Genomic DNA, 27,968 nt, shown 5'->3' on the forward strand with positions numbered 1-27,968 from the left:
GTGGGGTTTTACAAGAGGCAGCTGATCGATGATTCTCTCTCATTGATGTTTCTCTCTCTCTCTTCCTCCCTCACCCTTCCTCTTTCTGAAATCAAGAAAAAATATATATACATATTTTTAAAAGGTACAACACAGCACTGGCCAGTGTAGCTCAGTTGGTTGAGCGTTGTTCCGTACACAGAAAGATTGCCAGTTCAATACATGCCCAGGTTGCAGGCTTGAACCCTCGTAGGGAGTGTTCAGGAGGCAACTGATCTATGTTTCTCTCCCTTTCATTTCCCTTCCTCTCTCTCTAAAAATCAATAAAAATATTAAAAATAAAAGTACAACACAATACCCTGGCCAGATAGCTCAGTTGGTTAGAACGTTATCCTAACATGCCAAGATTGCAGGTTTGATCCCAGGTCAGGGAACATACAAGAATGAACCAATGGAACAGCATGTGAACTCTCATAGGAAAGGTGGGGGGAGGTAAGCAACCAAAAGCCTGTATGCATATATGTATAACCCATGGACACAGACAATAGGGTGCTGAAGGCCTGGGGAGGGTTGAAGGAGGTTGATGGGGGAAAAAGGGGGATATATGTAATACTTTCAACAATGAAGAATTATTTAAAAAAGAATGAACCAATGAATGCATAAATGTGTGGAACAACAAACTGATGTTTCTCTTTCCCTTCCTCCCTCTCTCTCAAAATCAAGAAATTTTTTTAAAAGTACAACATAAACCCTGCTTACACTGTAATTATTACACATTATACATAATCAGCTGTTTCTAAAGTATCTAATTAATTTCCCTTCAAAAAGCATCTTTATGCTACTAATTTGTGTGGTAACTATTTTTCTTATTATAAAACTATTATCTCTTGTTAATTGTACACATAATTTTTTTTAAATATATTTTATTGATTTTTTACAGAGAAGAAAGGAGAGTGGTAGAGAGTTAGAAACTTCCATGAGAAAGAAACATCAACCAGTTGCCTCCTGCACACCTCCCACTGTGGATATGCCTGCAACCAAAGTACATGCCCCTGACCGGAATTGAACCTGGAACCTCTCAGTCCACAGGCTGACGCTCTATCCATTGAGCCAAACCAGTCAGGGCAATTGTACACATAATTTTAAGAAAATAAATTCATCAAACCCTTCAAAAGCTTTATTTTTATGATCAGTGATTTTCTCTCTGGTTGCAAGTTTATGGCAATTATTTTGCTCTCCTTTTAAAAATGTTCTTTAAAATTCTCCCTCACATGTATTGCTTTTCTAATTTTTTAAAAAGTTACTAAGAATCTTTAAAGCTTTTGCAACAAGGAATTCTTAGATACCCAAAGATATATTCGCCTGTTACCTCTAATGTCTTTGCAACGTTTTACTTATTTTTTCATGGCCATACATTTTACATGATTTGTCTTCAATGGAAACTGAATAATATAAATTAATATATTTAGAAAAGAAAATATTCATCCTCCCATCTGTACTAGGGAGGAATTACTGTGTTTTAGATTGAGAGGCCACAATCACTATCTTTTCTTTCTCAGTAAATATTTGAGTTAAAGGATGACTTCCCACCACCAACAGCTAGATCAACCAATAACTGTGCGTTATCCACATTCCTGTCCATCTTTTCAACAATATTTATTGAATATCTCCTACGTGACAGGTACTGTAGGTTCCAACTCTTTCCTCCACGAAGGAAAAGACAAAACAGGGTGGGGGAGGAGAGACATATATAAACAGGCAAATCAACATACAACGTGACAGGGAATAACAAATGCCATGAAAAAAAAAAATAACCAAACAAGGTTAGAAAGAGTGTCTAAGGGCATGGGATATACTGTACATTCAGGGGAAACTACTCTAAGACAGCATTTTTTCAAAATATGCAACACCTGACTATTAAGCCAGAGACACTGACTTCTTTTTCCTTAGATTGTCAAATATAAAAATGACAACAGCCAACCCAACTATAGCCGTCTAATGTAATAGGTATCATTAAAATCACACCTATTTTTTTTTTTTGGTCAGATGAGCAAAAATTTATTTTTGGGTGTGCCACAGAATTTTAGTAGTTTGATTGCCGTGAGATGAAAAAGGTTGAAAATGGCTGCTTGATGACATTTAAGAAGAGACCAAAAACCATACGGGAAGAAACCATGTTTCAAGGAAGGGTAAAGAATTCAAAATCCCTGAACTGGGGATATGTTTGCCATGTTGACAAAAACAGCACATTAGTCAATGTGACTAGAATAAACAGTGAGGGGGACAGGTAGGAAATTAGGTCAGAAAAGCAGCAGGGGAAGACTCCAGGAATCTCTGTGGACTATGGAAAATACTTTGGTAAGAAGATGAGAAGTTAAAGGCACAAAGAGAAGAACATGCCACCTCTTCTTGGATATAAAAAAGCCCCAGCCAAGAGGGAAAAATAAAAAAACACAACAGAAAGCTTCATTATCTTAATAAACACTAAGAATAAACAGTTTCAATATCCTTCAAATGTTACCCGTCCCCTACCATCAATTAGGATCTGTCATAAGCAGCAAAGGACTAAAAAAGCATTAGTTACCAGTGCCTCAACATAAGAAAGAAACCGAGAAGGAAAAGAAAGGAAAAAACAGTTCTGCCAAAATACTTGATAAATAATTAGGCATGAGTGGATATATTTTCAAGTATAAAAGGACCCTGATTATTTCTTTCCTTTCAAGCTTCTATGTACAAGGTTTTATCAATAAGTTTTAAACTGAAAATCTTAAATACGTGACAAAAGATCCATAATAATTACCTTTTTGTAAAAAGACGTCAAGTTGATCAGCACAAAAGGCTTTCAATTCTTTCTCAGGTTTGTCCTTCTTGACCAGTGCAACAACGTAGTTGGCTAAGGCTGAAGGGTCAGCATCACATCTAGTTTGATAGAGAAAATATAAAAAATGTTAAACAATTTTTTCAAATGGGTATCATTAATGAAGTCACCCCTATTTTGAAAAGCTAAAAACTTTAAAGTGACTGCAAACACAGGGGACTATAACTCACAGCATACAGGTAGTGCAAGTAAATTTCCTTTTCTGCTTATTTTCATAAAATAGTTTGTCTCCTACTTTCAATCTTCTAACTATACCCAGAATTTTTAACTAAATCTATATTTATTTGCTTTCTCAATGGTAATAAGAAAAAAAGTGAAAATTGACCCTTAGCTTCAGCTTGACTCCCAGCCTATAGAAACAGTCAATGTCTTCAGGAACCATCTGTTCCATGGGACCGATGAGGGAGGAGGAGGGAAAGTAACAGGACAATTTCCCCCAGTCCCTATAACCCAGGCACCAGCATCCAAAAATGGAGATCAACTCCAGTGTTAATCATCTCAGTGAGTACTTAAGGATCTTTTATTTTTAAAAGTGAGAATAGAAGTTTGGCACCTTAAATATTACTGGCAAACACTTTAGCTGCTATAAAGCAAGAGAGAACATATCTGGGAGTCAGAACAGAAAGGTTAAGAAAGTGGTGGGAGGGCAGCAGAGATAACCTTTACCTACTTCACTTTTCCCCCCTACTTAGTAGTAACCTGACTTTGACAATCTAAAGTATCTCCGATGCCAGGGCAGCATATGATCCTTGAGTTGCCAACTCCTGACATACAGCACTTTGTCAGACTTAACATTTAATTTACATTACATGAAACTAAAAGTTTTATGTTGCAAATATATGTATTTTTTAATATTCTATTTTCCTCATGAATGTGCACTTAAGTAACACATTATCTTGTATGGCTTCATAGGGTTGCTGTAAAGGTAAAATGAAAAAATTCAGAACGACAGTAATGAAAGTCAATATTCAAGCGAAGTGATCATATCCCTATAAAACATTTCTCCAATCAACTAACCTTGTTCTACAGTCCTTGGGCTTCCACTGTCAACCAGAATATTAGACCCAGCTCAAGAGTTTAAGTCATATTTCCAACAACTTTATGAGATCAGCAAAAAAGAAAGACTAAGCATGAGCACCTCTATTTCCTTCTAGTCTATGTTTTTAAAGTTCTTAATTCAATAAAAATAGAATGTTTTCATTGCCACTATTAACATTTTGTTGGAAAGGCAAGTTTTTAAAACATCTATGCACCTTTATGCACCAAGTTCTAAGAGAGTAAATTACAATGATTGTCAATTTTACAAAATTCAGACCTAATAAAAATAAATTATGGGCAAGGATCAAAGTGTATTAGAAGAGACTTTCAAAGATGATGAGTTACAAATTAATAAAAATATGAAATTAAAAAGAAAGCTATAATTTTTCTTAAGTAAAAAATATAAATGGTTAAATTCTAAAAATGATATACAGCATTTCCACCTTCAAAAAAATGTTACACATACATGCCCATTTTGGCTATTCCATAAATACCTCAAGATAGAGATATGTAGGTAGACTTAATTTCACTCCTGAGAACAGGAAGATATTTGATCAGTATAATTCTAATCAACTTTCAAATGGGAAGGGGGAATCACATTTCTATCTTTACTTAGAAAGTTCAGATCCTGGATAAGAAAAATATTCTAAGCATAAAAAGAAAAGGATTTTTAAAAATAAGTAATAAATGGCATAAAGAGGCAATGTTATTTTCTCTAGTGTTATGAGACTCTTTAGAGAGACTCATAACCTGACAGTATAATGCTGGGTAAGAATATTTGGGTTCTAGTGAAAAACAGACAAAACATTCAGATTACTGGATAAATTAGATGGGCTAAACATACACAGATGCCTTATACATATATTTACTATTCAGACTCTGAAAAACAAATGCAGAGTTAGGCCTCTTCTGATAAAATACATTTTGTTTTTTTTTGTTTTTTTTTGTTTTTTTTTTTAAATATATTTTATTGATTTTGTACAGAGAGGAAGGGAGAGAGATAGAGAGTCAGAAACATCGATGAGAGAGAGTCATCGATCAGCTGCCTCTTGCACACCCCCTACTGGGGATATGCCCGCAACCAAGGTACATGCCCTTGACCGGAATCGAACCCGGGACCTTTCAGTCCCCAAGCCAACGCTCTATCCATTGAGCCAAACCGGTCCCGGCTGATAAAATACATTTTGATGTGACAGTGCTAAAACTCAGGATGAATAGTGATGAGGTCAAAGAGCATAAAAAGACAAAACATCAATAAAAGAGAGTGAACACAGATTCTAAATATTTAATCTGAGTGAACTAATTGTTAATGGAGAAAAATTGCCAGTCTGAAATAACAACTGACACCAATTGAATGGAGAAACACATTGGAGAATTTTATGTTGTAATTTTCTGTATTTTTATGTTTCTTCTTATTCTTTCACCACCCCTTACCATATACACTTTAAAAACTGACAATATTGTAGTAACTATGGTAGCTTGCTAATAGTAGCCCAACAAGACATCCAAATGAGTGTCATAAAAATCCACATATGTCTAAGATCCTGGATAGATTACAAAACAAATGCAGGGCCACCTCTTACTTCTCTTACCCAAGAAGTAATACCTAGGAAAAGTAAACCGTTCAGCTATTTATTTGTAACCAAAGCTTATAAAAATTCATTTCTGCTTACATGTAGGAACAAGCATATCTTGGAATAAAACAGATTTGAAAATTTTGGGTCCATGCCTATGACATACACATTTCTAGACAAAAAGGGGATTCTATTATAACAAAGAGATTTAAAAAGGTAATAATACTGTCTAAATTTACTATTCTCCTAGAGTCTTTAAAAAGCCTTATCAGCATAATCAATTATTCATTTTTCCGATAATTAAATTTGCATATAGACAAATTAAGTGATACACTGAAGATTAGAAAGACAGAACACCCATAGAATTAAACTCAGCTGCAATTCCACACAAGTAAAATCTTTTTCACAGCACGTACACTTTTCTTTTTTTTTTTTTTTTTTAATACATTTTTATTGATTTCAAAGAGGAAGGGAGAGGGAGAGACAGAAACATCAATGATGAGAGAGAATCATTGATTGGCTGCCTCCTGCAAGCCCCACACTGAGGATCAAACCCACAACCCAGACATGTGCCCTTGACCGGAATCCAACCTGGAACTCTTCAGTTTGCAGGCTGACACTCTACCCACCGAGCCAAACTGGGAAGGGCCACTTTTCTAACGTATATCTACATGTTAAATTAATATAGCCTAAATCTCAACCAATAGTTCCTTTCAATTAAAAAGAACACAACAAAAGAAGTTCCTAAAGTTTAATGGAAGTTACAGATATAAGGACTTTAGCCCTGGCCAGCATAGCTCAATGGTCAGAGTGTTGGCCTGAGGACCAAAGGGTTTCGGGTTGGATTCCAGATCAAGGGCATGGGCACATATGTAAGTTGCAGGTTTGGTCTTCAGCGTTGGGTCGGGGTACCTGCGGGAGGTAACCAATTGATGTGTGTGTGTGTCTCTCTCCTCCTTCCTCCCTTCCACTCTCTTAAAAAACAAAAATCAATGGTTAAAAAAATATATGTATAAGGATCTTAAATTCACATCTTACATAATAATGTTCTAAGAACATGTCTCAGTAATCTACCTTTAAGTCATTTAAAAAATAAAAAGCAGCCAAAACCGGTTTGGCTCAGTGGATAGAGCGTCGGCCTGCAGACTGAAGGGTTCCAGGTTCGATTCCGGTCAAGGGCATGTATGTTGGTTGTGGGCACATCCCCGGTGGGGGGTGTGCAGGAGGCAGCTGATTGATGTTTCTCTCTCATTGATGTTTCTAGCTCTCTATCCCTTTCCCTTTCTCTCTGTTAAAAATCAATAAAATATATTTTTAAAAAATAAAGTAAAAAGCAATTAGGATTAATTTTTATCAGGGGAAGTTAACAGAAATATCATCCTAAAAATGTCTTAGTTGTAAAAACCTCAAATTTGCCTTTCTCTTCCTTAATGAAATTTCCATTGCAGGTATGACACATCTGCTGAGCTGGTACATCAGCTTTATAGATTTCAAACATATATACCCAATCCCAAAACCTAAGAGTAAAGATTAGGTCCCAAGCTAAGAAACACTGCTAACAAACCACTATAGTCTATTTGTTCCAGGGAAAAGCCAGGACTACTTAAACCTTTTTCACTTTCAGGAAAAAAATCTACATGTTTCTGAATATGGGCTCAATCTTAAGTTCTAACTTTGTGTGGTTTCTGTTTCAGAGGTGAGATAATTAATGAATATACTATTGGGGCAAGGGGAAAAGGACCTCCTGATCCTAATGTGTATCTACAACCATTAAAAAATGTTCACATTCTTACTTGCATAGTAATTGTACTTATGGGAAATTAGCCTCAGGATGAAGTCAAATATAGGAAATACTGCTGGTACCTAAGACAAACTAAAAACATATACATTTATTGTATAAAAGTAGCAGTATTTTTAACAGAAAAGGTAAAGTCAAGGTAACCATTTTTATTGTTGAATGTTTATGAAACACTAGAGGCCCGATGCATGAAATTCGTGCAAGAGGCTCGACCCTTGCAGCCCTGATTTCATTCAGAAGGTCACCCGGAAGGATGTCTGGAAAGTCATTCAGCTGTCTGGTCTAATTAGCAAATTACGCTTTTATTATTATAGACTAGTGGCCCGGTGCACAAAATTCATGCATATTAAAAGGGAGTTACAGGAAATATTTTAATATTGCTATTTGCCCTTTCTCTATAACAGAAGTGTCAGAGATAAAAGAAAATTAGTAAAATGTATATGAAAATCTTCCTCCTGTCAGTCTGAGGGGCCCCGCAGGACCCAGAGTCAAGTACCTGCCTATCCACGCGCATGCAAGCTTCAAAATCACCTGAAACCCAGACCTGGTTGGCCCCATTGCCATTGGGCAAGACCCAGTCCCACCAGCCCCACCCCTGTCAAGTCCCACTGGGTTGGGGGGGGGGGCAGCCTCAGGTCCCCCATTAAGCCCCTCCAGGCGGGGGGGCACAGCCTCAGGTCCCTGTCAAGCCCTGCCAGGCAGGGGGGTGGGAGGGCGCAGCCTGAGGTCCCCCAACCCAGCCAGGCACTACGCAGCATCAGGTCCCTGCTGATCGGTCGTTATGTGTCACTGTGTGACAACGATTTGCATATCAGCCTTTTATTTTTATGATTAGGCATACAAAGTGATGGTTATAAAAAGCAATACACAAATATAAAAAGTACTTTTGATGTAAAGTCAATTGGAGAAATCAAGATAAAACACGGTGTATTTGAATCTGATTACAGCTACAAGGAAGTTCATACGCTGAAGAGAAACTGGAAATAAATACATCCCAAATTTTTATTTTTTTTTCCCTCCTTTCTATATTTGCTGTAATATAATAATGCTTTTATTACTTTACCAAAAAAAAAGTAAAAAAAAAAAAGAAGTCTGCCCCCGAGATCTGTGTTCAGATTATTCCTTTGATAAGACAGTGGTGGATGCCCAGCCAGTGTGCCTCAGTGGCTGAGCTTCAACCCTGGAACCAAGAGGTCACGGGTTCGATTCAGTCAGGGCACATGCCCAGGTTGCAGCTCCATCCCCAGTGCAGGGCATGCAGGAGGCAGCTGATCAGTGATTCTCTCTTATTGATGTTTTATCTCTCCCTCCCTCCCCCCCACCCCCTCTCTCTCTCCCTTCCTCTCTGAAATCAATAAAAATATATTTAAGACAGTAGTGGGAAAATAAGTAAAACCTGAACTTATTTTAGCAAACAGTGTGTACAACTATTAAGTTCTAAAAAGAGTTAACACATATTATAGATAACACAAATATTGGTACTTCTTTTCAAATAGAAGCTTTCATCTTTCCCTTACTTAAGGGTTTTCATGAATGAATACAATGTAAAATGAAATACCCATAGATTGTTTTTGAGAAAATATATATATACATATATCTGTCAGCTGCAAACATCATTTTGATATTTGGACTATGGCTTCTAGAGCAGTAGTCACCAACTAAGTATACCCAGAAAATAGGACAATTTTTTTAAAATCTTACTTTTCTAATTGTCCACCAACCTAAATCTACATATGAGCATATGCATCCATTTAAACATTTACTAAGTGCCAAGCATCTTGCTAAGTAATGGAATTACTTTGAGCTAGACTTTGCCCTCCAGACAGTAGCCGAGAGATGGGTATGAAAACAAATAATTACAGTACAAAATAACAAATGGTTAAAAAGGGAGATTAATAATGAAGTAACCACACTGTGAATGAAAGATAGTGGTAGGAAACAGGGATATAAAAGCAACTTCTGGCTTCTAGGCTATAGCAATTGGGCCAGGAAGATTGAAGTCAGACATATTAAGGAGGCAGACCAAAAGACCTAAGAACAAGTATGTTCGTAACTTATTATAACAAAACTTTCCAATAAGTCTTCTGATCAAAATATGTCCTTCTCTATGAAACAGTGAATGGTCTTTTTAAACAAGTCCCACAGCACTTTAAAGGCAAACTAATTCTTTGAAGCCACTAAGTATATGTTAGAAAATTATCAGTACTTCTCAACCTTAAGAACATATCTTCAAAATACTCATTTCACCCTAGTTTATTTATCAGGGATGTCAGGTCTAACAGTTGCAAGATGATCGTTTTTCCTACCATTTGAGCAACTTCCGAGATTACTAGTCAGAGTTTAACTTGATAGCAGCATGTAATCTCTATAGAGTTAAACCAAAGTATGCCCCCCCCCATGATCACTGAACCAATAAATAAGAACCAAAAAAATCTCAGTCTCTGAATCTTACCGCTGCCTTTTCTACCAGAGATGGCAATATATTCAATCTCCTAGTACATGCACAAAGTACATATGGCCTGTACTCACAGAAAATGCACATCAAGACTATGGCCTATTCAGCCTGCAATGAGACTCTAGCTCTGTCATGCAATAGACTGTTTATTATTTTATAATTGGCAGTCAGTGGTGCTTAACATTAGTAAGTAAAATATTTTTGCAGAAAGAGTTTAGCATATTTTCATATTTCAAAACCATGAAATTTCATTTATATTTAATGATTCAGAGGTACACAAAGCACTAAGTCTGCATCATTAATATTCAAACCATGTTTGTGAGGTAGGTAAAAGGCTAATAAAATTAACTCTGTTTAACAGAAAAAGGTCAGACAATTTCTCCGAAGTCCCTCAGTGAATTGGAGACACAAAAACTAGAAATTAAATGGCCTCATTCACATAATGATGCTCTACTAGGATGGATGATTGGATGGATGGATGGATGGATGGATGGATGGATGGATGGATGAATAGGTGTAAATCTCCAAAAAGTATTTCAAACCCTTTTTAAAAAAAATTAATCTTTACAATAAGCCAAACAAGCAGTAGTGAACTGCGTATGTTTTTATATATTTAATGTATAATATATAAGTAACTTAAAACATTCCCCATTAATGACATTTTTGGTAGGAATGTGTGTTATTGAAAAATGCTTGCCTGAACTTTTTCTAAACTTGCAGGAATTTCTTCAGTGACTCCTTTATCCCTCACATTCACTTAGGACCTTACTTTTTAAGGGGTTCCCATACTTAAAATGAAGTTATTTCTGATACAAAGAAACCACGGCACCTTCTAATTGTGCATAATCCCTACACAGCCTCTATGACTAGGATATTTAGCATATTTTTCAAGTGAAGAAAGATGAGGCCCCCAAACAAGATCTGTGAATTCAGTCTGTTCATGCAGCAGTAGTAAGAGAGATAGAAACTTCTTGACTAATATGCTTTTTCTCCCCTTTACTAATGCCAACAAAAATGCCATTGGGTTTTTCCCAGCCAGTTAAGGAGCCATTTCTTCCAGGCTCCCTCCTTCTGTCTTTCCTCTAATACAAATATTAGAATGTCCCCACATTTCTATTTGGAAGGCAATAGAGATGACATGGAAGGTAACAGATGAGCACTTAACAACACATGATATTACTAAATTGTCTACAGGGAATAATCACATGTAAACTGGATTGGTTTAGAAATACCCCGTTACATGCCAGCGATAAGCTGTAATATGCTTAAAAACCCCTAAAGATTCAAAAACTTTCATAAATTTAGTTAACTGGAAATTAAGTTAAACAACAAAGTGCAGCCGAGACCGGTTTGGCTCAATGGATAGAGCGTCGGCTTGGGGACTGAAGGGTCCCGGGTTCGATTCCGGTCAAGGGCATGTACCTTGGTTGCGGGCATATCCCCAGTAGGGGGTGTGCAAGAGGCAGCTGATCGATGACTCTCTCTCATCGATGTTTCTAACTCTCTATCTCTCTCCCTTCCTCTCTGTACAAAATCAATAAAACTATATTAAAATAAATAAATAAATAAATAAATAAATAAATAAAAATAAACAACAAAGTGCAGTGGGAAATCATGTGCCACACGGTACCATTCCAACATATCCACTGCAACTACGTCTGTCTGAAAACTTAACTGCTCTGAAATGCTATGTTGTAGCAACATGCCAATCAACCATGAAAATTTTCTTAAATCTGGAATATGCAAAAAGTAAATTTACAAATACATCCCTCTTTAGCATATCATTTATTACATTTTAGGATGTCTAAACAAACCAAAAAAAATCTCCCATAACAACATACTAAGAATGAAAAATACATGTGATATCTACATTTATTTCTTCATAGCGCTTCCATCCAAAACCATTACTTCTGTGAATTAAAAATAAGTATTTTTATTTTCTAATTTTATGAATGTCTCTATATTATTAAGTCGAAGTTGTACTAATTCTATATCTTTTTAATCCTAAAAAAAGTAACAAAAACTAAAGCAACTAGATAGAAACATGTGTGCTTTATTTTTTATTTTTTTTAAACAAAGTAGTTTTTCTTTTTAAAAAAAAATATATTTTATTGATTTTTTTTTTTTTTACAGAGAGGAAGAGAGAGGGATAGAGAGGTAGAAACATCAATGAGAATCATCGATCAGCTGCCTCTTGCACACCCCCTACTGGAGATATGCCCGCAACCAAGGTACATGCCCTTGACCGGAATAGAACCCGGGACTTTTCAGGCCGCAGGCTGCCGCTCTATCCACTGAGCCAAACCGGTTTCGGCTGATGTGTGCTTTAAATTGAGCATAAACTGGGGAAAAAATGAGGAAACTAAACTCAAATATTCATTTTGAAAGGTAATTTTTACCCATGAAAATTACTAAGTATCTACAAACTTACCAATATAAACAGCCACAAAAGCCTAGTGAAAGACCCTTATGAAATTTAACTTCCTACTCAAACTAAATTTTGACATTAAGGAAAAAAACACCACACACACACACACACACACACACACACACACAAAACGCTATCCAGAGTGAAAACATTTTAGGGAGCTTTAAAAAAAACACACAACTAACTATAATATTAAAACCTGTCACCTTCTACCCCCAAGACATAAAATATACATTTAAAACTTATTCAGTGGATAAAGTGTCGACCTGTGGACTGAAGGGTCCCGGGTTCAATTCTGGTCAAGGGCACATGCCTGAGTTGTGGGCTCGGTCCCCAGTGTGGAGTGTGCAAAAGGTGGCCAATCAATGATTCTCTCTCATCATTGATGTTTCTATCTTTCTCTCCCTTTCCCTTGCTCTCTGAAATCAATAAAAATAAGTTTAAAAAAATTTAATACATTTAATACTTTTAAAATGATCTCTACCAACCAACAACATCAGAGCTTGCATGAAACATTGTTACACACACACACACACACACACACACACACACTCACACAAGGCAACATAAACAGCAGGAGATAAGTTTTTGGTTTCTTAAACATTAAATAGCATAGAGGTAAAGAATTTTTAAACACTGACATTTTTCTTTTTCTTTTTTCAGCCTTTTCCAAATATGGTCAATTTTACTAAATCAATTTCACTATTTCTCACCTTTATCACACTCCATCTCCATTTCTGTGCTCCAAAACTTTTTACTGTAGAAAAAGTATGATGCACATCCAGGAGGCCCACATTCTTCAACCAAACTTCAAGCACATCAATAAGTCATTTTCACTTTTACTAGACCTCACTGCCCTGGCCGGTTTGGCTCAGTGGATGGAGCATGGGCCTGGGGACCTAAGGGTACCCCAGCCCTGATCCAAGCTTGTGTGGGAGGCAACCAATAATGTGTCTCTCTCACATCAATGTTTCCCTCTCTGTGTCTCTCCCCCTCCCTTCCACTCTCTCTAAAAATCAATGGAAAAATATCCTTGGATGAGGGTTAACAGAACAACAACAAAACTTGACCATCACTAATGTACAACTCAGACGCCCTTGGTGTACATTTACTCACACCTGTGCTCTCTACTCACATCCTCATCTTCAGAAAGCAAATACCACTTCAGACACCAAAATTCCCCTCCGCCTGCCTCCCTTACACATCCTGCCTTCACAAGGCTGACACACTGGACTACAGAGGACTCTTCCTAGGTGTTCCAACCTCACCTCAAGAAACCAAAGCAGCACAGCAACAGAGGTTAGTTAACAAGATTTCTCAGGAGGGCCAAAAAATAAACCGGGAAGCAGCTTTCTCAATAGCCCCAACTCTACCCTATCCCCACACTTCCCAAACTATACCCCTCTCTTCCACCTCTGAAAAACTCAATTTTTCCACTTAAAATGACGGGACTCAATGAAGCAAAGCCTGCCCATCGCTTCCTCCACCCCCTTTCATTCAGCCACAAGATCCTCACCTCCAATAGGAAGAAGATAAGCAGTCCATGCCTTCTTTCCCAAGAGGGTGAATGGAAGATAGCATTCCTCTCCAATCCTCCCCTTCAGCCTTCCCTCGAGGAGATGTGTTTCAGAGGCCAGCTATGAAAGTAAACCTCTGTGTCCCAAATACACACACTCCTACCCCTTCAAAATGGTTACAAAACCAACCAAAACTTGATACCTCTTGCTCTCCCTTTCATGGGTCCCAAATACGACCCACAATATTTATTATCTTGAAACAAGCCCCTCATTCTTTTCAGCACCTCAACAACAATCCTCCTCCTCAGGATCTTCAGTTGCCCTCTCGATCTTTCAACAATATTTACAAAACTCCGATTCTTTCTACTGCCCCTCCCGTGCCTCCAGTACCCCGTATCCAAACACCGCGAGATGCTGCAGGTACACCCCCCTTCCAGCCCCTCCTCCAAGGCTAGGTGGCAGGGCAGCCCTTACAAACCCCAATCAAACGTCTAAACCTCCATTTCCCCCCCCCCCCCAAGCCCCAAGAATATCTAAACATCATCAGTTCTCCTAGTACTATCAACTCATCAATAATATCTGAAACCCCTTAAAACCCTTTTATCAGCTCCCCAACAATTCCCCCCAATACTCCCACGCCTACAGTTCCCTTTCAACTACCCCATGTTTTCCAAATACTTGCTTAATCCTGAACTCTGAAGAGACTATCGATAATCTCTAATAAATCCCTCCCCATCCCTCCCCTCCCTCTCTGCCCTGTTTTGAAAAAAAAAGAGGCCCTCCCCGATCCTCGCTGCTCCCCGGTCTTCCAGTCCCGGAACAATATTGTTTTTGTAAAGCCCTGGGTACCCTGCTCTTCCCTTCAAGATGCCACTCTCCACACTTAAAAATCCCTCGACAGCCCTGCTGTGCCTCGCAGCTCTCCAACAGCAATATTCCCCATTTCCCTCGCGGTTCCTGCTGCCCCGGGAGCACCCCAAGACTTTAGGACTCCACAAGCCCTCGCCCCACTTACCATCAGGCCCCTCAGCCACCCGGTGTCCGTGCCCCCGGCTCTCCCTCCCCTCCCCTCCCCCCCGCCATGGGGATAGCACCACAGAGGAGACGCCGGGACCTGCCGGCAGCGGCCCCTCCGCGGCGCCCCCCGCCCGCCGCCTCCCTTCCCCGCCCCCCGCGCCCCGCGGGCCCCCAACGCCCGCGTTCGCCGGCCCCGGCCCAGCCGGGCTCACTCACATCGGCTCCAGTAACTTGGCCAGCCAGGACTTGAGGGCATCCACATCCTCTATGAGCATGGTGCAGGGAAGGCGGGCTCGGCCGCCGCTCTCGTGTGGGCCTGCCGCGGTCTCCCCCTCGTCGCCCCCCTCACGCCTTCTTCACAGCCCCCGGTGCCCCAGCCCACCGGGCATCTTCAGAGACTTGAACCTACTCCCCCGGCCGGGGCCTAACAGGAACTAACCCAAGAGCCCTCACTCAACCTACCCCAACGGCTCGGGAGGGCGGGCGTCAGCGGCCGAGTGGCGGGAGCAGGAGCCAATAAGAGCGAGAGGGCCGCGCACGCAAAGCCAATGAGGAGGCTCGCTCGCCCCGCCGGCCAGTCGTACCCAGTTAAGGAGGGATGTAGCAAGGTAGGTGGAGAGCTTACGTGAACTCCTGGTGCAAGATGGTATCTTGGAGAAGGTGCTGTGCCTCTTAAAGGGGCCGTGGCGCCTTTTTTTTTTTTTTTTTTTTTTTTTTTTTTTTGACCACGCCGCTGCCGCCTGCTCGGGGATACCGGTTGTCTGCTGCTGAGAGTGCCTGGGGGAACCCGGCGAGCCCCTCAGCCTGGTTCCTGCCTCTCCTTTTTCCTGGAAACACACACTAGTGTCCTGAAATGACTCAGCTGTAGTAAATCTGCAGCACGGCATGCAACGCGTTCACATTGCAAGGAGTGCAAAATTTTACCTTTCCCCCTTTTGCTCGACATACGTGCTTGCAGTTTTTGCCGCTCTGCTTAAATTACGAAGAATGTCCTGACAGCCATGCCGTGGATTCCAATAATCGTCATTTTAAAAACGTGGCGCACGGATGTAAAAGGCTGAGGCCATTTCAATCTTAACCGTTGTGGGTTTTTTTTTTTTTTTTTTTTTTGTGTGTGTGTGTGTGTGTGTGTGTGTGTGTGTGTTTAATATATAAATGCTTTATTTAGGCAGAAAAACTATACGAATTTTTTTTAATTCTCTTTTCATTGCATGCCTAAAATTTAGTGGGGGGGGGGGTTGTTTGTTTGTTTGTTGTTTGTTTGTCTTCAGGGAGAATTTTGGTCAGCAAACAAGATTTTTAAATTTCTATATTACCGAAGTAGGCAACTAATTTGCACTAGCTGAGAAATTCGTTATGGAATTTTGAAATTGGCTTGGCACTGGTGTTAAAATGTTTATTCAACAACAAATACGGAGCACCTGCTATATGCTTGCACTGTGTAAGACACTAGGATTCTAATTGTGAACAAAACAAACAGAGTCCCTCTTCTTAAGAAGCTGGGCAGTTTATGGGATTATGCATTACATTAATGACATTTTGAAAAATACCTGATGAGCACACACCTCATATCAAAGAGATGGGTCAACCCAAAATAAATAGGTAAACTAAACTAAATATGCATTGAGCAGGTATAGGCAAATTTTTTCTGTAAAGGTCTAGATAGTAAATTTTTTTGGTTTTGTGGGCCTTAGGTCTCTGGCAACTACTCAACTCTGCCCTCTTGGCATAAAACAGGCCATAGGTAAGATGTAAACAAAGGATTATGGCTATGTACCAATTAAACTTATATGAAAACCTATGATAATTTCAATGTTAGATAATTTTCATGTGTCACAACATATTATTCTCTTGACTTGTTTTACTTCAACCATTTAAAAGTGTAAAAGCCACGTTCACTTCACAGGTGTACAGAAACAGGTGCCAACAGGGTTTGGCTTGCTGACTTCAATTTGTTCACCTCCTTACATAAGGTAATAAAAAGCAAAATGCACTTAGAAATTATCTAATAAACCACCTTCACTGACCTCTCTCCAACTTTGCAAATGAGGGAAAAGCACCAGGAGGCTGAGTGCTTCACCCAGAATCACACATGTCTGCAGGTGGAGCAGAGTAGCATCCAGATCTTCTGACAACAAGCCCAGAGCTCTCTCACATCCAACTCCTGCCTCTTCTTCCCTTTTTCCTCCTCCCCTTCTTCCTTTATGCTTACCTACATTTCCCCCCTTACTTATTTCCCCTTAAGGAGATACAGTCTTATGTCAAAGTGACACAAATTTAAAAGAGAGAAATGTACAAGTGATTTGATTAGGCCTAAGGCTAGACAAGAACTTGATAGTATGATAGAAATGGAACAGGAATTGCCTTTATCACAATAAATCACTCCTCTGCAAGAATTTCAAAGTACTTTTCAAATGTATTTATAGAGCAAATTTTGTAGGGCCTTATTTTAGAGGCGAGGTTGCTGAGACACTGGCTTCTATCATACAGGGCATCATTTAACCAAGAACAGAGATTAGAACAGACATGACCACAGTAATATTTGTGTTTGGGACCCGAATAATCTGTTTTTTCCCTTTTATTTTTCCAATTGTGATGTTATTATGTTATTTTTCTAGACTGACTACATTATATACATATTAGGGCTACTGCTTTGAATGTAGATATTGAATCGCAACTACATCTTTTAAAAGTAGCATTTGTAGAAGAGTTGCTTTTCCAGAAGTGGAAAAGCAATATGGTCAATCCCACTCCCATGCCTGGCTCATTTCATTTGCTAAATAGCTGTTCAAATTTGGTCAGTAGCCATGGCCCAGAATTTCCCATATACTTTATTCGGTAGCATTCATCCTATGCACAGAACTGACTAATTTGCAACCCATGAATGAATGAGGCATTGATTTCAGCCATAAAAATGCAATGTGCGTGCACACACACACATATGTTTATAAATTCAATTCACTGGTATTGAGTGATTGTTACCATGTACCTGATTCTGTGCTCCTGGGGTAGAGACAAAAGTTTGAACAGTTGTAGTTGTATCCATTTACTGTCTCTTGAGAGCTCAGGTTCTGGTGATTTAATAGGCACTAGAAATAATAATCATAGCCAAAATTATTGAGTACATGCCTTCTGCTAATATTTTAGTGTATTATTGCCTCTCTTCCTCACAGTACCTCTGGGTAGTGAACAATATTTATAGACAAGAAAAGTGCATTCCAGAAAGATCGTGAAGCTGATGAGTGGCAAGGACCAGTTTTGACCATGTGTGTTTGACTCCAAAGCCCATACCTATAACCTTCAATTAACTATCAAATAATGAAATATGAAATGTATGGTTCGTTCAAAAGTCATTCAACAAATATGTATTGAGCCCCTTACCATCTATTAGGCCCTTTCCTTGAATATAGAGAGTAAGACTGATTTTAAACAAGTATCCTTTCCTTAATTAAAATTATAAAATGGATATTTAATGATTTCCCCCCTCAGTTTTTTTTTTTTTTTTAATACATTTTATTGATTTTTTACAGAGAGGAAGAGAGAGGGATAGAGAGTCAGAAACACCGATGAGAGAGTCATCGATAAGCTGCCTCTTGCACACCCCCTACTGGGGATGTGCCCGCAACCAAGGTACATGCCCTTGACCGGAATCGAACCCGGGACCTTTCAGTCCGCAGGCCGACGCTCTATCCACTGAGCCAAACCGGTCCCGGCTGATTTCCCCCCTCAGTTTTATCTTCACGGAAGGAGAGAGAAAGAAATCCCATCTATTTAGGAAAAGAGAGATTATTAATATGGGGCAATGAAAAGAGAGAGTGATCACAGAAGAGCAGACATCTAAACCAGCTTTATTCAGGCAAGTTCCCTTTCTTGGCTTGAGAATAACTGGGCCTCAAATCAGAAAAAAACTGTCAACAATGAGCTTTCACACAAGGATTGACAGGGTTAGATAGACCTTCCAGGATTAGAGTAGGTCAGGCCCACAAATTGTTTTGTTTTGTTTGTCATTATTTTCTACTCTGTGGCCAGAGCTGTCCCTGGTGTACAATAAAAAGAGGTTGCGAGTCATTTTGCAATTTTCTCTGTGAAATTTACAATCACAGTGTGCTTCCCTTACATGCAATTAAATTAAGCTTCAGTAGAATTACAACCTAGGAAGCTCATACTTATAAACAGGCCCTCTTTTGCCTGTACACTTATAGATGATCATTTAATTAAACAATACAATGAGCAAATATCAGTCTCTCCTGAGTCTAGGTCTCCTGGAGCAGTCCAGCTGGCTCAGAGAAAAGTTACCTCAATAAAAGTCATTTGCATCTTAGTTATTCAAAGACAAGGTGAGATGGCCTACAAATGAGTCAACCAGATAGTCTCTCTTTGTTATGGAAAAGCAGATTTGTTTTCCTAAGAACTATATTGTAAGTTTTTGTCTTTATTGCTTCACTATAAAAATAGCTAATATTTTTTAAAACTGACAACACTGAATGCTGATAAAGATGTAAAGAAACAGGATCATGCATGCTTTGTTGGTGTAATGTAAAATAGTGTATAGTCGCTCTGAAAAACAATTTGTTTTTTGGTATTTTCTCTAAACACTAACCTGCAACTACCATATGACCCAACAATTACTCTCCTGAGCATTTATCCCAGAGAAATGAAAACTTACATTCACACACAAAAATCTGTACTTGAATGTTTATAGCAGCTTTATTTAGAATAGCCAAAAATTGGAATCAGCCCAGATGACCTTAAACCGGTGAGTGCATGCTGCAAAGCCATAAAAAGGAAGGGACTATTGATACATGCAACAATTTAGATGAATTAGGCTGAGTGAAGAGAAAAGCCAACTCCCAAAGGTTACATATTGTATACGTATATATCCATTTAGGTAACATTTTGAAAATGATATTTTAGGAACAGAGGAGGGAGATGGGGAGTGTGGAGGGAAAGTGGGTGTGGTTATTAAAGGGCAACATGAGGGATCCTCGTGCTGTTGGAACAGTTCTGTATCTTGGCTGTGCTGGTGGATACGGGAACAAAAGCGGTGATAACATTATATATATATATATATATATATATATATATATATATATATATATATGTGTGTGTGTGTGTGTGTGTGTGTGTGTGTGTGTGTGTGTGTATGTGTGTGTGTGTGTGTGTGTGTGTATATATATATATATATATATATATATATAGGGTCGGCAACTAAGTAATTGCTGATTTTTTAAAGAAAATCAAAGACAATTTTTTCATGGAACTAAATAACTTTATTCTGTAATGTATTGCCCATTTTTATCAATGACCTTTTGCCATCTTTCAGGCAGAATCATAATCCCACGTTCAAAAAACTTCTGGTTTTTATTAGCAAAAAACTGAATCAGGTACGATTTGACATCATCATCATTATTGAAATTTTTACCATTCAAGGAGTTTTGTAAAGATCGAAACAAAAAGTAATCAGATGGTGCAAGGTCAGGACTATATGGTGGATGTGGCAAAACATCCCAACCAAGCTCCATTAATTTTTGCCGAGTGACCAAAGATGTGTGTGGCCTTGCATTGTCATGATGGAATACAACACCTTTTTGATTTGTCAATTCGGGCCGCTTTTCTTCAACTGCATTGTTTAATTTTGTTAGTTGTTCAATGTAGACATCAGAATTGATCGTTCGGTTGGGTGGTAAGAGTTCAAAGTAGACAATTCCTTTGTAATCCCACCAAACTGATAACAAAACCTTCTTTTGATGAATATCAGCTTTTGATGTTGTTTGAGTTGGTTCACCTGGCCTGCTCCACGATCTTTTCCGCTTGATATTGTTGTAAACAACCCATTTTTCATCGCCAGTTATAAGTCGTTTTAAAAATGGATCATTTTCATTACGTTTCTTTAGCAAATCGCAGCTGCTAATGCGTTGCGTTAACTGTGATTCTTTCAGTTCGTGAGGAACCCATGTATCGAGTTTTTGAACATAGCCAAGTTGTTTTAAGTGATTTTCAATGCATGTATGTGATACATGAAGCTTCTCTGCAATCTCACGTGTTGTACTGTGACAGTCCGAATTGATTATTGCTTTGATTAGGGCGTCATCAACTTCAACTGGACGACCAGAGCGTTTTTCATCTTTGAGTGAAAAATCACCAGAACGAAATTTGGCAAACCAATTTTGACACTGCTGTTCTTTTAAGGCTTCGTCACCATAAACAGCACATAACTTTTTATGAGCTTGCGATGCGTTTTTCCCTTTGAGGAAATAAAAAAGCAAAATATGACGAAAATGTTCCTTTTGATTTTCCATTTTTCAACGAACGCCAAATGAAAACTACAAAACAGATCAAAAAACTTTTTTTACTGATTAACAGCTGAATAGCCAACTATCAAATAACAAAATGTGTTTTACATTTGTACTACGTCTGCAAACCTAAAAATTCAACTGAAGCCATATATGTGTGAAACCCGCAATTACTTAGCTGCCGACCCAATATATATATGACATATATGCACACACAAACAAGCACAAACAAATACAAGTACAACTTGTATCCAGGTCAGTATTCTGACTATGATATACTATAGTTTTGCAAAAGTTAACAATTAGGGAAGTTGAAAAAAGGGTGCATTATTTCTGCATTATTTCTTACAACTGCATATGACTACAAGTATGTCCATTTTTTTTAAAGAAAAGTTGCTTCACCCAGTTGAGAGTAGTGTCAACAGGAAGAAAGGTTCAAAGTGGCATCTCTGGGTGTGCACATAGAGAAAACAGTCCTTGCCCCATTCACCAAGGACTTTATGGGTTCCTGCCGGACCTGTGTGGGGACCCAGATCTGACATCCTTGCAGATCAGAAAAGCATCCAGGAGAAATTAGTAAAGCTCTATTCCAGTAGACATTTTAAAAATATATATAGTATTTTATTGATTTTTTTTATAGAGGAAGAGAGAGGGATAGAGAGTTAGAAACATCAATGAGAGAGATATATCGATCAGCTGCCTCCTGCACACCCCCTACTGGGAATGTTCCCACAACCAAGGTACATGCCCTTGACCAGAATAGAACCTGGGACCCTTGAGTCCACAGGCTGATGTTCTATCCACTGAGCAAAACCGATTTCAGCGACATTTTTTTTTGTCACCAAAGCAGCAACAGTAGTGGACTGACCAGACTTCAGTTCTCTCTGGTTATCGCTCTGATATCAGGGGGAAAAACTGCCCTCGCTTCTTTGGATTGGATAGCCCCTTGGAATTCGGACACATCCTATAATAAGAACTCATACTCCTGGTGTGCCAGGCCCTCTGCCAAGCAACTTAGCACGGGTTAGCCTCTCTCAGTGCGTGCATTCAGCCTTTCTTCCTTTCAAAGAGATATTGATTGAAGACCTATCATAGGCAAAGCACTGTTATAGGCCCTGGGGATACAGCAGTGAAGAAAATGGGCATTCTCTTGGAGATTGATTTTAACAGGAGGAGAATGATAACAAGTAAATATTTATAATATATCAGGTGGAACACTTCTATAAAGAAAAATAAGGCAATGTGAGAAGATAGACCATGGTGGGGAAGCCAAAAGGACTCTGTGCAGATGTCTGGAGACAGGAAAGGCATTAGTGCAAATCTGGGAGAAAGCTTTCCCGGGAAATGCAAAGATCCTGAGGCAGGAACTCCATCGGCCTGTGTCAGGAAAGAGTGGGAAGCAAAGGGGCTGGCGCAGAGCGAACCAGGAGGAAAGTCATGGTAGAAGAGGTTAGAGAGGCAGGTAGAGTCAAGATCATGGAGGACTTGGTTGGTCATGGTAGAGACTTGGTGTTTTTATTCTGAGTGAGACTGCAAGACACTGATGGTTTTAAGCAGATGACTAGAATTATCTGGTCTCCTTTTTAAAAATTTTAATAAGATCATTTATGGCTGCCTTATGGTCATCAGACTGGAGGAGACAAAGTGACATAGGGAAGCCAGTTAGAAGGCAATAAACCAAGCAAAAGTTGATGGTGTTTTGGACTAGATTCACAGTGAAAGAGATGGTGAGAAAAGGTTAGATTGTGGATATATTTTGGAGGTAGAGTCAGTTAGTTTCACTGACACATTGTCAGTATGTAACACAAAGAGGAATCGAGGATGCCACCAAGGTGTTCGGCAATCTCACCTAGAGTCCACACTTTTAGACACAGTGTGGAATAGCAGATATAGGAAGATGCTGACTTCTAGCTAGGGGGAACCAGACAAAAAAAAAAAGTATATAGAACCATGGTTGTACTCCCAATTTCTATAGTTTAGACCTCTCTAATTTCATTGATACTATAAAAATAGAAATCATAAACATCATAAATGCACAAAATAAAATTTAAAAATATACTCACTGAAATTAGAATCTCAATAATATGTGATTGGTTGTCTTTACTTGTTTCTCTGTCCCTCCCTCCCTCGCTCCCTTCCTTCCTCCCTCCCTCCTTTCCTTTTTTCCTTCCATCTTTCCTTCCTTCCATTTGTGGACTATTCCACAAATGATGATGGGATGATAGTAATGGTGATGACAAGCAGTGTTTTGATGACTCAGGTGTCACATTTCCCATACGATCCCATGACAGGCTGGCCATGCCCTGTGGAATGCTGACAAGGTGGCTGACTGCAGCTTGTGGATCCTGAGTCTGGAGTGGTGTAGCATGAGTGAGTGGTTTCTAATTCCCAAGAATGACAAATATTACCACATCAGAAGAAAAACAAGCAAAAGGGGTTTCTCAAACTATTGGTGCCTGAGAAATGCAACTTCTCTAATTTGGTTACATTTGTCAAAATATAAAACTCTCCCTAATGAACATGGCTATTTGTTCCTAGCTCCAAGTCAGTCTGTTCAGGCTGCTATGACAAAATACCACAGGCTGGATGGCTTATAAACAACAGAAATTTATTTCTCACAGTTCTGGAGGCTGGAGGCCTGAGATCAAGGTGCCAGCATGCCTGAGTGAGATCCCTGTTACGGGTCATACACTTCTCTTGGTATCTTCACAAGGCAAAAGGGGGTGGGGAGTTTGTGGGCTCTCTTCTATAAGGCACTAATCTCATTCATAAGGGCTCCATCCTTTTAACCTAAGCACCTGCCAAAGTCCCCAACTCCTAATTCCATTGCACTGGGCATTGGGATTTCAACATATGAACATCGGGGGGCAGGGATGACACAAACATTCAGACCCTAGTACTGATTGTACTGGCTTCCAGGGTTCTCCACTTTTCTTTCTTTCCTCTTTAGCTTAATATTTCTTGAGCACTTACGTTGAACCAGGCATAGGCTAATCACATGGCTTGGTGTAGCTCATTTTCTCATAGTAAGCCTAAGCAGTAGGTATTATGGTCTTCCCCATTTTACACATGAGCACCCAGAAGTATAGAGCTAGTATGGGACAGAGTCTCAATTCAGACCCAAGCCTCTTACTCCAAAGCCTGTTAGCATAACCAAAGCACACACTCTTCCTCTGAGGCCCAGTAACTGGCAGAGGTTGCACATACAGCAACCCAGGGTCAGCCAAACCCATAGGTCCTGGAAGGGTTGGTTCTTCTTTCTTCTCTTTATACTCACTCCTTGTATTGTTAAAAAAAATCTGTTCACTATTCAGGAAACATAAAAGGGTGAAAAAATCATTTAAAAACTATAGTTGTCCATTAGGGTGGGAAAGTGACACGCATATTCATAGAGTGTCCCATTCTTAAGAAACAGACGTATCAAAAGAAGTGCCCACAATTTCTTCCTGAACTGTGTCATCTAAGGGTGGGAAGTTAGGAAAATATGCACAAAAAGCAAATACAAAAGTACTTAAAGACAAGCCAAAGCTAATTATAGTTTTATGGGTCTAAATTTAGAAGTGCTGACTCAATCGAATTGAGTAGATTTACTGGTGGGGTGGGTTTTGGGGAAAAACATACAAGGAGGAAATGAATTCTCTCATGGAGTTTTGAAGAATGATTGTGATGTTATCTGACAGCTGGAGAAGAACTAACCCACAATTATATGGTGATAACTAGTTCACTTAGGCTGGAAAGGAGATTATTATGGGGCACAGGTAAGTTTTTTTCTATTTTAATCAGACCAATGTTTATAGATCAATTTCCTAAAATAATAATAAAAATAGCTGACATTTTAAAGTGTTTACTATATGCCAGTTAGATATATGTGGTTTATACACATATAATTTCTTTAATCCTCATAGCAATCCTATGAGGCACTTACTATTATTACCCTCATTCACAGAGTGGTTTAATTGTATTGCCCAATGTCACCTAGCTAGTAAAAGATGAACTTGGTCTGATTCAGAGCCTGACTCCTATTCACTCTGCAACCCTTCTAATGTCATTTATCTAGAGCAGTTCCCAATTTAAAAGACCATATTACTAAAATAAATTTCGTTTTATGAATATCTCTTGAATCTGTTCACTTTTCTCCATCTTGACTGCCACTACCATCATCTAAACCACCATCACCTCTCACCTAGACAATTGCAATAGCCTCCTGCTTCCCCCTTTGCTCCCTCCCTATCCTTCTTCAGAATGATCTTTTATGGTAAAACACAAATAGCGCCATGTTCCTTCCACGCCTACAATGCCTCCATAGCATCCAGCCACTCCATTGCTTCAAGGTGTGTCTCTTCCACCAGACGGTGAGGAGAGACCATGTATATATTGTTCAAGTGTTGTCTGCAGCATCACTGATAGTGCCTTGCACATAGTAGAAGGTAAATATTTTTTTCCTGAATGAATGGAATCCAAACGACCCTTAAAAGAACAATATTAGTCACTTATATAGGAAAATTAAAAATGATGAAGTTGGAGGTATGGAAGTAGGTTTTTCACAATTTGTAACCACAGCGGTACTTGTTTATGTTCTTCTTTAATATCACTTTGACTGTAAGCTCCATGAAAGCAGGGACCATGTCTGTCTTGTTCCCTATTATATCCTCGCGATAGCTTAGGTTCCTAGGAGGTGCTTACCAAGTATTTGTTGTATGAGTAGTTTCAATGACCAATGTGGATTAGAAGCTGATGAATCAAAGATGACAGATAGTACTGGTTATGGCAGAATTGGAACAGGAAAGTGTAATCATAGTTGTAAGAGCTATAGAGGGTGAGGCTGCTTTCATTCACTTAATAAATACTTATAAGGCACCTGCTATGTGCCAGACACTGTGCTCAGCAGCCTGTGCTGTCATGGAGCTTACAGTCTAGTGATAAATAAACAGGCAGATACATTTCTCAAGGGAGGGCAGTAAAGGGAGCACCTAGGAGGGGACATCTAACCCAGATTTTGGCTATTAGGAAGTGATGTCTACATGGTTAGTAGCTAAAGGAAGAGGGTGCGGAAAGCGATGGAGAGTATTTGCATGTGTAAGAGCCCGGAGGCAGGAGTGCCCTGGTAGGTTCTCTACAGCCTAAGGTTCCTTCTTCCTTTCATTCAACGCATTTTTTATCGAGCCCGTACCATGTGCCAGGCATTGTGTTAGCCACCATGAGATTTTTATTCCAAAACTAGTTGCTGAGCCTTGCCAGCCTGATTCAATGGTTGACTATCAACCTATGAACCAGGAAGTCAAGGTTTGATTTCCGGTCAGGGTTAGGCTGGATCCCCAGTGGGGGGCATGCAGGAGGCAGTTGGTCAGTGATTCTCTTTCATCATTGATGTTTCTCTCTCTCTCTCTCTCCCCCTCCTCTTCCTCTCTCTGAAATCAATAAAAATATATTTTAAAAAACTAGTTGTTGAAAATGTATATGTGAAGAAATACAAAGAAGTCCCTATGGTTAAGCTGCTAAATTACTAAAATAAAGTAGGTTGAGGCATGAGGAAATGATTCTATTCTTGCTTTAACTTGCCTGGGAACTTAAAATTTGAACTTTCTGGCCATGCATCAAAGCCTGGATACACATAAGACCTCCAGATAATCCCCTGATTGCCCTGGAAAAACTGAGGAAACAATGTTCACATAACCAGACCACCTGACATTTATTATCCAGACCACCAGTCACCTAAAGGATTACTAACCCAGAGGCTAAGAATGCAGGATTGATTCTTCTCAAGAATATATTTTTTACTATAGGAACACTTAGCTCTTCTTTCTTCTTCAGACAACTCTGGTATTACTTAGTTGTGTTTATGATTTGCAAACCCTAAGACCCTTAAATAAATCATCATTTCTAATCAAAGTCTCCAGACTCTATTTTTACAAAAGGAAAAATATCCACTTTTACTTATTTACTTTTCAATAAGTCTAAGTCTTTACAGGGTACAGCATTACACGGATTCTGTATCCAACTGCCTTAGAAGGAAGATTGACTAGGTATTTGCTAGGAACCACTGTTTATCTAGCTTACTGTGGTTTTGTTCCTTTGGCCACCAGGTGTCACTGTGTAGTTCTTTGCCTTTTGCACACATAAGCGTATCCCTTGCCTCGGTAGAATTCAGTTTCTTTTTTTCTTTTTTATTTATTTATTAAATTATTGTGTACATATCTTACCATTGCCCCCCCTCCTGTACATGCCCTCCCTACCCAGAGTTTTGTGTCCATTGGTTGCACTTATATGCATGCATACAAGTCCTTCGGTTGATCTCTTATCTTCCTCCGATCTCCCTACCCTCTCCACTGTAATTTGACAGTCTGCTTGTTGCTTTACTGTCTCTATATCTATCTTTTGGTTCATCAGTTTATAATGTTCTTTATTATCCATAAATGAGTGAGGTTATGTGGTGTTTCTCTTTCATTGACTGGCTTATTTCACTCAGCATGATGTTCTCCAATTCCATCCAGGTTACTGCAAATGATGAGAATTCCTTCTTTTTTATGGCAGCATAGTATTCCATCGTGTAGATGTACCATAGTTTTTCAGTTTCATCTCTAGTGTAAGCACCTTCAATTTTAAGAGGTGTGTGCTCCCAGAGACCCTGCAGATAGCCAGAAGAATATGTCCTTCTAGACATATTTGCCTTTAAAGAAGACCTGTTCCCAGCAGGCTTCCACAGGCTGCGAGATGGCGGAAAGAGTCCTGACTCTCTGAGTTCGTTTGACAATACATACATAGCATATGTCATTTTAAATTTATTTTTATAAACATTTTATTTTTTATAGGATAAAATATTTTTTATTGAATTTATTGGGGTGACCTTGGGTGACGAAATTATACAGGTTTCAGGTGCACAATTCGACAACACGTCATCTGTACAATGTGCTGGTATTGTGTGTTCACCATCCCAAGTCAAGTCTCCGTCTATCACCATTTATCCCCACTATGACCTCTTTTTATTAAAAAA

At 39.1% G+C, this 27,968-nt stretch overlaps 1 protein-coding gene across 4 annotated transcripts in view; it reads right to left on the reverse strand.

Annotated features, from left to right (window-relative positions):
* The window catches only part of RBM27 (RNA binding motif protein 27), a 63,694-nt gene extending 48,537 nt beyond the window's left edge, over positions 1 to 15,157 (reverse strand). For 2 of the 4 annotated variants that reach the window (XM_084883160.1, XM_084883159.1), the window contains exons 1-2: positions 14,901 to 15,157; positions 2,780 to 2,898 (exon numbers count right to left, since the gene is read on the reverse strand). In XM_084883160.1, coding sequence (XP_084739286.1) covers positions 2,780 to 2,898; positions 14,901 to 14,959 — 178 coding nt within the window. In that variant the 5' untranslated portion in view covers positions 14,960 to 15,157. The remainder of the gene's footprint in view (positions 1 to 2,779; positions 2,899 to 14,900) is intronic. The other 2 variants (XM_084883162.1, XM_084883161.1) reach the window with 1 other exon arrangement.
* Between the last annotated feature and the right edge of the window lie 12,811 nt (positions 15,158 to 27,968).

The sequence above is a fragment of the Pipistrellus hanaki genome (assembly GCF_964339955.1).
Source record: "Pipistrellus hanaki genome assembly, chromosome: 5".
NCBI classification, from domain to species: domain Eukaryota; kingdom Metazoa; phylum Chordata; class Mammalia; order Chiroptera; family Vespertilionidae; genus Pipistrellus; species Pipistrellus hanaki.